This window comes from Herpailurus yagouaroundi, unplaced genomic scaffold, assembly GCF_014898765.1.
Source record: "Herpailurus yagouaroundi ecotype Mexico unplaced genomic scaffold, PumYag 160, whole genome shotgun sequence".
NCBI lineage: Eukaryota > Metazoa > Chordata > Mammalia > Carnivora > Felidae > Herpailurus > Herpailurus yagouaroundi.
In genome coordinates this window covers 45,512,727-45,525,286 of record NW_024412401.1, presented here as the reverse complement: position 1 = coordinate 45,525,286, position 12,560 = coordinate 45,512,727, and the positions used below count along the sequence as shown (strand labels likewise).

Genomic DNA, 12,560 nt, shown 5'->3' with positions numbered 1-12,560 from the left:
AGAGGAGAACATTACTGATGTCCTCACTGAGCTCTGTGTGCAGGAGCCTTGGGGAACCTGGCCTCTGGAGGTGCAGCCTCATATACCTGAGAAGGGAATTAGGGCCTTGCAGAACAGGGGTGGAGATGTTCCATGTGCATACATGTGAAGTACATACATGAACACATGTGTTCACGCACACATGCATACTCTCTGTGCATACATGTGCTCCTGTGCAAGTCTGTGTGTAAGCTTATCTGTGCCTGTCTGGAAGGAGAAGTGATGGCTTCTGACTTGATGGCCTCATGACTGTATCTAGGTGTAGGTGTAGTGTTATGGGAAAGGGATTAAGATACACGCTCTGGAGCCAGATGGAATAGATTCAGATGCTGGCTCTACCTCTTACAACCTGTGTGAGCTTTTGCAATACTTAACCTTTTTGAGCCTCATTTCGTGTGTGTGTTTGTGTGTGTGTGTGTGTGTAAGAGAGAGGTTTTTGTTGCATTTCTTCAACATTTTGTTGCTTCATTTTTAAGCCAGGTCTCTTGTTTTTGAACACCAGTTTCACTAATTACTGAGTGGGTGAATTTGGGCAAGTTACTTAGTTTCACTAAACCATATGTCCTCATCTATAAATGCATAGCAATCATGCCTTTAGATAGATATTTTCTGTTTTTTTTTTCTATTTTTTCCCTTTAATAGACTTAATTTTTTAAGAGCAGTTACAGGTTTGCAGCAAAATTGATCACTTGGTACAGAGGGTTCCCACATACCTGCGGGCCCCACGCATGCCCCGCCCCCCCCCCCCCCCCAAATATCAGCATCCCCAGCAGAGGGCTACAGTTCTCAGAGTTGATGAACTACACTGACACATCACCGCTCATCCACAGTTTACATTAGGGTTTACTTTTCCTGTTGCACATTCTACAAGTTTTGACAAATGTATACTGACACCATGATAGTATCATAGAGAATAGTTTCACTGGCCCTAAAGTCCTTGGTGTTCCAGCTATTCCTTCCTCCCTCTACCAGAGTCCTGCAAGCACTGATCTTTTTACTGTCTCCATAGTTTTACCTTTTCCAGAATGTCATATAATGGAATCAGATAGCTTGTAGCCTTTTCAGATTGGCTTCTTTCATTTAGTAATATGCATTTAAGTTTTCTCCATGTGTTTTCCAGACTTGAGAGCTCATTTCTTTTTTGGACTGAATAATATTTCACTGTCTAAATGTACCACTGTTTCTTTATCCACTCACGTACTGAAGGACGGTAGCAATATTCTTGGTAGTTCCAAGTTTGGCAATTATGAATAAAGGTACTCTAAACATCCATATGTAGAGTTTTATATGGATATAAGTTTTCAGCTCCTTTAGTTTAATACCAAGGAGTGTGATTGCTGGATCATATGTTAAGGATATGTTTAGTTCTGTAAGAAACTGCTAGATGGTCTGTACCTTTTGCCCTCCTATCAGTTGAGAATTCCTGTTGTCTACATTTCTGTCAGCGTTTGGTGTTGTCAGTGTTTTGGACTTTGGCCATTCTAATAGATGTGTTGTGATATCACAGTGTGGTTTTATTTTGCATTTCCCTGATGGCATGTGATGCTGAGAATTGTTTCCTATACTTATTTTCCATCTGTATATCATTGCTGCGGAGGTGCCTTTAAAGTCTTTGGCCTATTTTATTAGGGTACTTATTTTATTATTACTGAGTTTTTTGCAAGGAATATTTAGATACAGATCTCAGCCTAAGATTTGATACAGCTCCCCTCAAGGAGCACAGAGCAGGGTGGAGAGAAGGGCAAACGGACAACTGGAAGCTTTCCCTCACAACCCCATCTGGTGACCAGAGTGGTTTGTTTAAATTATAAATAACTTTGTAATTATTTGGTTACTTCTCTGGTGTGCATCCTTCAAAGTCTCCCCTGGGTAACAGCCCATGTTTTCTAGGTGGTTCGTGATACATAATTATACAGAATTAACATGGAGTGATGCCAATTTTACTCATTTTTTTTAAGGGGGAGGAGAGCAGCACTGTTCTGTCTGGCCTGGAGTGGGAGCTTTGCATGAATTTTGGTGATGGAACATATATCACCTGAAACCTGAATGTTTACAAGTTCTTAGTTCTTTGGGAAAGTTGCTTGTCCCTTGAAAAGTCACCTCTCACAGGGTGCTGTATGGAAGTGTTGAATGACTATATTGTACACCTGAAACCAATATAACGCTATGTTAACTAACTGGAATTAAAATAAAAACTTAAAAAAGGAAAGACGTCAGTTTTCTTGGGCATGCCCCCATGCTCAAGACAGAATGTTCTTGCTGGTCCTCCTGTGAGCTTGTCTTTCTGCTGCTGCTGCTTGTTCTGGTTTGTTTCAGGGCAAGGTGTGATTGAGATCCTCTTCCATGATCTCTTAAGACACACAATGCTCAAGGCGGTGTAGTCACAGACTCTAACAAGACTTGAAGGTAACACAAAGAGATAACACTGAAGAAAACCATAAAAGTAGATAGCCGATCTCACTGTCCCTAGGTGCATTGGCTGTGAACTCTTTTGATCTTTTCTTTCCTTGTTCCAGCAGCATAATCTTATGGCACATTTACCTTTCCCCGAGGAAAGTCCCCTTTTCCATGTTCTCATATTCCCAAATTCAAGTCTAAAAGTGTACTTCTGGGCACACCAGAGGACTGTAGGGTTGCCAGACTTAGCAACCCTATGAGGAACTAATATCATTTATCTCCCAAGATACCACCGTCCAATGAAGACCGTCATTTACACTTGTAACAAAACACATGCTATCTCAATCTGATGCTCTGCAGTGATACTATCCTGGCTCAGGGGCTCCTCCAGAACAGTGAAGGAGTATTTTATTTATTTATTTACGTCAGTAGGAATGATCTCTCCCCAAAGAAAATTGACAGCAAAGACCCATAAGTAAGTAGTAGGTAATAGAGAGTGACCAACTGGTGACATAATCCATATTTCTGGATGGGAAGATCATATAGTAAAAATGTCAATTTCCCCAAATGAATACACATATTCAATATACTCACAAAATTCTAAAAGGATTCTTTATAGAATATGTCGTCTACTATAAAACATGTTAATGAGAGAAAATGTACAAAACAATATAATTTTGAAAACGAAGCAAAATGGTGAGGATGGGTTTGTCTTCCTAGTCAGAAGAACACACAACAAAACTTTGATAGTTAAAGCAGCATAGTATTTGTATAGGAATATAAAATCCTATATTCAACTTTGCTGATGGAGCAGAGTAGAATCCAGAAATAGACCAAAATAAAAAGACATTTAGCCTTTTTGGATGGGGCAGGAAAGAAAACTGTGAGACAATCGTATATTCAAGTAAAAGATAAATTTAATAAATTTAGATCTCAATATTATACCACCTATGAAAATAAGATCTAGAAGGATTTGAAGATATAAAAAGTAAAAATGCCTAAAATGGTAACAAGGAATTATAGGAGAATATTTTTATAATCTTGTGGATGGAATAACGCCTACTCAGCAAGATATAAACCTTGAAGCTGTAAAGGAAAAAGATGGGCAGATTTGACTAGATAAAAGCAAAAATGTGTGTGTGACCAATGATGTCATGGACAGGGTTAAAAGAGAGTCAAAGGTGGGGGGGGACTGGGTGGCTCAGTCAGTTAAGTGTCCAACTTCAGCGCGGGTCATGATTTTGTGGTTTGTGAGTTCGAGCCCCGCATCGGGCTCTGTGCTGACAGCTCAGAGACTGGAGCCTGCTTCAGATTCTGTGTCTCCCTCTCTCTCTCTACTCCTCCCCAGCTCACAGTAGTCTTTCTCTCTCAAAAATAAAATAAACATTAAAAAAATTTAAGAGAGAGTCAAAGGATTTGGAGAAAATACTGATGATTTATATATATGTATCAGACAAGATTAGTATTCATGTGATAGAAAAGACTCTAATAAATCAATAAGAAAATGACAAATATTCCAATTGTGATGTTTACAGGATGTTTACAGGAGCAGTGATGTTTACCAAATATTCCATATGAAAACTTGCATTTCCCACCCTTTGCAGTTTGATGTGAACACATGGGGACTTCTGTCCAAAGAAATATGAGTTTAAGTGATGTGTGTTATTTATGGATTAAGGCAACAGAAAACCACATGAAATTCTCCATTCTATCTTTCCCCGATAAGGAGGCCATAGGTTTTTGATAAACTATGGTGGACCTCTATCAGCATGATTTTCTCTGAGTCACTATCCATAGAACAGCCCTGGTGACCTGCAACAGACATATTATGTGAGCAAGAAATAAAGTTTTGCCATGTGAAACTATTGGGATTTGGAGATTAACTTAATGTTGCAGCATATAAATGCACTCTGGCTGGGGCACTTGGGTGGCTCAGTTGGTTGACTGTCTGACTCTTGGTTTTTGCTCAGGTCATGATGTCATGGTTCGTAGGATTGAGCCCAGCACTGGGCACCTTGCTGAGCGTAGAACCTGCTTGGGATTCTCTCTGTCTCTCTCTCTCTCTCTCTCTCTCCTCTGTCTCTCTGTCTCTCTCTCTCTCTCTCTGTCCCTCTTCCCTTCTCCCCCACCTGTGTACTCTCTCTATCTAAAATAAAATAAAAAGGGGCCCCTGGGTGGCGCAGTCGGTTAAGCGTCCGACTTCAGCCAGGTCACGATCTCGCGGTCCGTGAGTTTGAGCCCCGCGTCAGGCTCTGGGCTGATGGCTCAGAGCCTGGAGCCTGTTTCCGATTCTGTGTCTCCCTCTCTCTCTGCCCCTCCCCCGTTCATGCTCTGTCTCTCTCTGTCCCAAAAATAAATAAACGTTGAAAAAAAAATAATAAAATAAAATAAAATAAAATAAAGTAAAGTAAAATAAAGTAAAAATAACAAAAGTCCATTCTGGCTAATACTTTAATAAGAAAATGAGAAAAGGAGATAAACAGGTAATTCACAATGAAAGAAATAGGATCAATAAACATATAAAAGACAATAAAGTATTATTTATTTTGATGAATATATTAGTAAACATAGAAGATGTTGATGTTGATACTATATGGTGTTGAATGTGTGAGGGGAAAGGTGCTTCATGCACTACAGGCTGGCACAGAAATGCACACAGCCATTTTGGAGAACAACTTGACAATATCTCTCAAATTTCACTTTTGTGTATATAAGGCATTTGAACAATATGTATTCATATTGAACACAAGGTGTTCATAGAAGTATTGTTTGTAATAGATATAAGAGAAAATAGAAACTTTTAAAATGTCCAGGAATAGAGGAATGGTTAAATAAATTATGGTAGCTTCATATTATAAACTATTAAAAGAATAAGTTAAATAAATGAACAAGTTAAAAACAATAGTATATCATGGATAGTAGTGACTTGAAACCACCCTCAAGACATCTCGTTAGATGAAAAATCAAGTCCAAAGGTAATATATTTATGCAGTATGATTTCAATGCTCTTAATATATTTTTTTTCTACTTAGAGTCTTAAATGTTTTTTAAGTTTTTATTTAAATTCCGGTTAGTTAATGTTAGCTAACTTAGCTGAATTCCAGTTAGTTAATGTACTAGTTTCAAGTGTACAATAGTGATTCAACGCTTCCATACAACAACCAGTACTGGTCACAAGTGCTCTTAATCTTTATATTTGCATATGTAAACATATTGTTCTCTATGTAACAAGTTTGTGGGTGAAATTCAGGAGGGCTTTTCAGTTTGTACATTATAGCTTCTACTTGAATTTCACAACTAGATTGTATTCATGTGGTATCTGTATCCTCAGAAAGTAAAAAATGGTAAGAAATAAGGAAGGTGAGAAAAATAGAATTAAAATATTTTAACACAATGCCTTCTTTCCATCAAATATTGACATATAAAAACCTTAAATACCTTATGATAGCTAAAAACATACCTAGGAGACAGAGGAAGAAGGTCATTAATTTGCCAAACCTTAAAATAACAACAGTGGCTCTACCAAATTTCACAAGCCAACTGAAGTCCCTTAAAGAGGTCAGTGGTTTTCAAGCTTGGCTGTTTATTGGAATCACCTGGGAGCTTTCAAACTGATACCTGGGTTACATCTCAGGGGTTTAGATACAATTGGTCTGGGGTGTGGTCCTGGGCATCAGGATCTTTTTTAAAAAAATCTTTTTCTTTTTCTACATTTTATTTATTTTTGATAGACAGAGCACAAGTGGGGGAGGGGCAGAGAGAGACACAGAGACACAGAATCTGAGGCAGGCTCCAAACTGTCAGCCCAGAGCCCGACATGGGGCTCAAACCCACAAACTGCGAGATCATGACCTGAGTGGAAGTTGGATGCTTAACCAACTGAGCCACCCAGGCACCCCTTTCAGGCTTTTTTTAAAAGCTCCCCAGGTGATGCTGTATGTGCAGAGGAGGCTGAGAACCACTGCTTCAGATAAAATAGATAGACACTATTGCTAAGATTTTTAATTAGGAGACCAACAGGAATGGGAGAATTGATTTCTATGCCTAAAGGATAAATTTCTTCAAAGCATATAAGGGAAAAAGGTTCTGGCTACAACTGGTTTAAACATTGTCTCCCTCTAAAACGGGTTACTCAGTAGCTCCCTCCAAAGCTGCCCTTACAGGATTGAGCTCAGATGGGAGAAGGCAAGGCCTTAGAGTTATGACATCCTCAATTCCCTTTGTGGAATCAAAGCAGAATGTGGCCCTTTGAGAGGAGCTCAGGGTAAAGCGGGAGAACTCACTAATGACATTGTGCCAGAAAAGTTTCTGAGCCACTGTCATGGCAGAAGTTCCCTCAGAGGGACAAAATCCAATCACAACTTTCTTAACGAGGCTCTGGGGAGATCTTACTGGTGAACCTCCAGGATTCTTTACTTTGATGCTAATTAACCACTAAGGGTAGCTTCTTACAGCCTAATTAAATAGAGCTCTGGGGTAAAAGTTTGTCTTCTCCTTGTGAATGGTTGCTTGGGAATTAAGCCTAGAGCCTCTCAGGACATCAAGTCATTACCAATGTAACCATGGCCGTAATGTATCCCAACACTGTCCCGCTGTCAGAGAAACAGATTATCCAGACACACCCATTTCATTGTGTAGTCAAAGAAATATACTTTACATTGAGAACAAAAATGTTGATTTCCTGATCAGAACATTGGTCACCTGGTTCATAACTCTTCTGGAATAGAGGCCAAGCAGGGCCTCTGGGGGAAGGTCATGGCTGTTCTTGGTGATAGCCTCACACAAGTTAAGGTGTGGCCACAGACAGCTTGCATTTCTCCCCATGCTGTTTGGGTAGGCACTTGGGATGTAGATTTTGTCAATTCTGAGTTTGAATTCTGTTTATTCTTACCTGCTAGTGACTTTGGGCAAGTCACTTTACCTCTTTGAACTTCAGTTTCCTCATCTTTAAAATGAGGTCACTCAAATAAGTAATAAATAAAATGAGGTCATTAATTCCCATCAGTCAGAATTATAGGTCAGATTTATGCTAGTTACCTCTATGTTACCATGATAACCTAGTATACATTGGCTGGCATCTTTACATTTATTAAAAATATATGATAAAATGTAAATACTAGCTCACTAGGTGATGGAAATTATGAAGGTGTTATGGCCAGGGAACTCAAGAAAATTTGGGTCATCCTCTAAGACTCAGCTGCCTCTTTCTGTGAGGCTGGTGATGGAAATGCTGCCCAGGGAAAAATGGCAAAGTGGAAGCAGGAGGTTTGAATGGTGGCCAGTGGTAGTGGAGCTTGTGCCAGCTATTCCCCCAAAGCCCTGATGGGTAGAGGGCTGGATTGCCAGTGCCTGACCATTCTTTAGAATGTAGGGGTTAGACTTCATCCTCAGTTTTGGTCCTTAGATGCTATTCTGGCACAACAGGTTAGCTCCCAGTGGAAGTCCTTTTGCCAGGGGCACTTTGGCCAGACCAGCACCGGGGAATTCCCATGGGCACCTTCAGCCTCACAGTCCCCAGCCTCATCTCTTCTCATGACTCCTCGTTCCTTTAAAACTCATCAGGAACATACTGGGGGAAATCTTTGGGCCCCTGAAACACCCACAGTTTTTCTTTTAAGCAAAATGATCTTGTCTGAAATCTCCTGTAGAGGGAAAAGCTGTGAGCACATAATCATACATAGATAGCACTTATATTCCCTTTGTATGACATAAAGGTGCCAGTGCAGAAGTTGACCAATGGTCAGTAGGCCAGCAGCTGTGCACAACAAGTGAACTCTTTAATACTCTACATACATGTATTTAACCCATGACCCCACCTACCTCTGCTCTGGTAACCATTAATTTGTTGTCTATAACTGAGAGTCGGCTTCTAGTTATTAATGTTAGAAAGAAATGGTAAAGCAATTTAGTTAAATTCAAGTCAGGTTAAGTAAAATCTTACTAAGGAGAAACTGGATATTCAGCTTTGACTTTACCTGTGTTAGAAGAAGGTAGAATAAAGAGCTGTCACATACTCAAAGGTCTCATGGTAACAGTAATTCTTTTCCTACTTGAGACTTTAATCAGTGTTCCCTTGTCTTTGAGCTGGGGAAGGATGGAGGGAGAGGGAAAGAGAGAATCCCAAGCAGGCTCCATGCTCAATGTAGAGCCCAACGCAGGGCTCAGTCCCACGACTGTGAGACCATAACATGAGCCAGTATCAAGAGTTGGATGTCTAACCGACTGAGCCACCCAGGCGCCCCAGTTCCCAGTTTTATATTCTCTGAGATAATCCATGAATCAGCAACACTCAGGTTTTGAAAACTGATTTCATTGCCAAAATGGAAGATTTGTTGCAAGCACATACTGTGAATTAAAATTTTGGGGATTAAGCACCATTTACTTTTCACGTCTCACCAGCAAAATTATCAAAGATATTGTATTCGTTTTCTGGGGCTGCCATACAAAGTGTTACAGACTGGGTGGCTTAAGCAATGGAAATTTATTTTCTTATAATGCTGGAGGCTGGAATTTTGAGACCAAGGTATTGGCAGGGTTGGTATCTTCTGAGGAAATGCTTTTTGGCTTGCAATCTTCTATCTGTATCTTCGCAAGGTCTTACCTCTGTGTATATCTGTGTTTTAACCTCCTCTTCCTGTAAGAACACCAGTCATCTTGGATTGGAGACCACCTGAACCATGACATCATTTTAACTTAATTACCTTTTTAAAGGCCCTATCCCAAAATAAGTCACATTCTGAGATGAGGGGGTTAGGATGTCAACTTATGAAATTAGGGGGAAACACAATTCAGGCTGAAACCCCAGTGTGTTAGACACCAAATTCTTAACTCTTAGAGTCATCACTTGGGATCCACATATAACCCAGGGAAGAGTTGAAGAAGAAATAAAAGCAACAGATCACATTTAAATAACACTAGAGAGTCTCTTGCAAGGTCCTTTAAGTCTGTGAATCTCACAGTAGAGTGGACGTGTGCCTTGATCCCAATATGAGGGCTGTAGTGGTTCTCCTCTTGCTCTCACAATTAAAAAGAGTGATAGAAAATGGTGGCATTTTATTTAGACAGCAGAGGACCTGATATTGCCCTCAGTATTTTCCTGGAGGTTAATTTAAAGGTTTTCCAGGGGCTCAGTCAGTTAAGCATCCAACTTCAGCTCAGGTCATGATCTTGCAGTTTGTGAGTTCGAGACCTGCATCTGGCTCTGTGCTGACAGCTCAGAATCTGGAACCTGCTTCAGATTCTGTGTCTCCCTCTTTCTCTGCACCTCCCCCACTCACACTCTGTCTCTCTTTTTCTCAAAAATAAATAAACAAAAAAAAACATTAAAAAAATTAAAGGTTTTCCAAGGGCCTAGAGTGACTTGTTCAAATACATGAGTGAGAGGAACAGAAGCCAGGTTCATAGAGAGAAAAGACTAGACTAATGTCAAAGGGCTGTGGCAGGAACCCCCTCATGATGGCCCCCACTGATATCACCATTGGATCATCATTGCACAGTATAAGAAGTCATGTGGGCCAGTCATCAATCTCATAGTCAAGCCCCAGCACTTACCCATGGTGACAAATGAATGGAATAAGGTCAGATGTCAGAAACTGAATCAGCAAAGATGAAAGTACAGAGTAATCTAAAAACAAAACAAACAAGCAAACAAAAACGTGTTGTGTCTTTGAAGACATCAGGGGCAAGTTGTGTATGTCCTGAGAGTTTAGAAACAGGACTTGGAAGGAACAATGATATCCATGAGAGGTGGGAAATAAATGAATGAGGCTCAATTGTAAATAAAAATTTACTGAAAAAATATTGGATTGGGTTAAGTCTGAATTGAGATACAGCCAGATAGATGGAGGGCTCAATAGCAAAAGTAAATTGAACTATAGAAATGAAGATACAGAAATAAAGTTCCATTTTCAGATGTCTGAGGTGTGAGGTTTACAATGGCTGTGAAAATCTGCTTGTTGTATATGTACTGGTACGTTTTGCACCCACAATCAAAACAGACACTGTTATCAATCTTTATTCAATCTTCTGTATTCAGCGCAGAGTTCAGCACAAGTTTTTTCACTACAGCAAAACAGGATATCCTTATCAATTGATGAGACTTGGAATGGAGTTAAACTAATTTGCCATACATGTAATAAAGGAATGAAATTGAGGAATTTGTTCTCACCCAGACTCAGCCTTGCCCTAGGTTAGGGATGACTGAGGCAAAATCAAAGGGGTATAAAGACTCCTTATTCTATTATTTAAAACTTTAAAATTATCCATAAATCTCTTGTCTGAAATACTATGGGAGATTAATTTGATTGACTTAGGCATCTCTAAAATGCAAACACTTGGATAGAAAGAGAGAGAATCTCACCATGTTGCTGTTCTTAAGGGTAAAGCAATTTCTTAAGTTTAAAGTAGGGGATGGGCTAAATGGGTGACAGACATTAAGGAGGGCACTTGTTGGGATGAGCACTGGGTGTTAAATATAAGCGGTGAATCACCTAGTTCTACTCTTGAAATCCTTATTACACTATATGTTAACTAACTTGGATTTAAATAAAATTAAAAAATAAATGAAAAAATAATTTATCAGACTGCTTTTCTATGTAATTCATTTTCCAACTGAATTGAGAGCCTCTTTTATATGATGCTTTGTAACCCAAAGCTTCTTAGTAGTAGTTTATGTCCATTGATTTTTGACTCTTGTCTTCAGTGGCCACCGGGAGCATTTCTGATTACAAAGAACAAATCTTCCATCATTCTGAAAAAAGTAACGAATAGAAAAGACATGGAAATACAGGCACTTTTGAGAGAGAAGCACACAGGCAAGGAGTTTCAGGGAGTGTTGGCTGATGAATGCAACCTGAGGAGGGGAGGAGACCAAAACACATACAGAGGCATAGAACTGGCTTACTAATTGTCAGTTAAGTGATTGATGTCAGTTGTTGTGAATCTAATGACTCCAGAGCTCAGGATATCCAGCTGTGGGGAGAATTAATAAAAGGAACCATAGTTGTATCATGGCATGATCAGAGAACACAGACTCTGCAGTTGGGAAGCTCCTAGTCCAACAGAGAGGACACACACACACACACACACACACACACACACACACACACACACACACACCCAACAACCTGCAAAACAACTTCTGACTATTTCAGATAGAACAGAGTTTATGAAGGCAAAACATTTTTGCACATATATAAATTTCTAAGTAGATGTACAAAAACTCTCTTGTAATTCAAGTGACCAAATTTGGATGTATTTATAAATGTTGAAAATATGGGAGGTTCCATATAAATATGGAAGGGGTAAAAGGAATGTGATTTTCTGGAATAGAGAAATATTGTAATCTGCATTGTAGCATAGATACTAAGACATGAATGATACTGTCAACCATGACATAACAGAGACCACAGGGCTGAAAAGTACAGGGTGCAACTACAGTTGAGCAAAGAGTATGTTTTTACAAAATTTGCCTTACATCCTGGTGTGTGTGTGTGTGTGTGTGTGTGTGTGTGTGTGCACCTATGAGTGTGTGCAGGCATGTGTACATGAGCACACACAACCATACCCACACCTTATAATCAGGATCCATGGATTTTGTTGGCTTGTGTAGTAGAAAGCATATCCATTTGAGCCTTAATCCTGCTTATCAGTTTCTCTAAGCCCCGTTTCATGTCTTTATTTCTCAAACTGTAGATAAATGGATTCAACATGGATGTCAGTACAGTGTAGATGATTGTTGCTACTCGGTCCTTGACAGTATACCTGGACAAAGGGTGGAAATATTCATAGCTAATACTCCCATAAAACAGAGTCACCACAGTGAGATGGGAGCTGCAGGTGGAGAAGGCTTTGCATTTTCCAGACGCTGAGGGAATGTTGAGGACAGCAATGAGGATTCTTAGGTATGAGATGATGATGCAGATACATGGGGCCATCACAGAAGCCATCCCTTCTGTCATGGCCACAACTTCATTAACAAAGGTGGAAGAGCAGGCCAGTTTCAGAACAGGGTTGACATCACAGAAAAAATGTTGGATTACATTTGGTGCACAGAACGTGAGCCGATTGACCAGGAGGACATGTAGGAGGGAGTGGAGGCAGGAGAAAGCTACGGAGAAGGCCAG

General features: G+C 39.8%; 1 protein-coding gene across 1 annotated transcript in view; it reads right to left on the bottom strand.

Moving 5' to 3' along the window:
- Positions 1–12,014: 12,014 nt before the first annotated feature.
- Positions 12,015–12,560, bottom strand: part of LOC121034360 (olfactory receptor 1L3-like) — a 906-nt gene continuing 360 nt past the window's right edge. The window contains exon 2 of the mRNA XM_040481186.1: positions 12,015–12,544. Coding sequence (XP_040337120.1) covers positions 12,015–12,544 — 530 coding nt within the window. The remainder of the gene's footprint in view (positions 12,545–12,560) is intronic.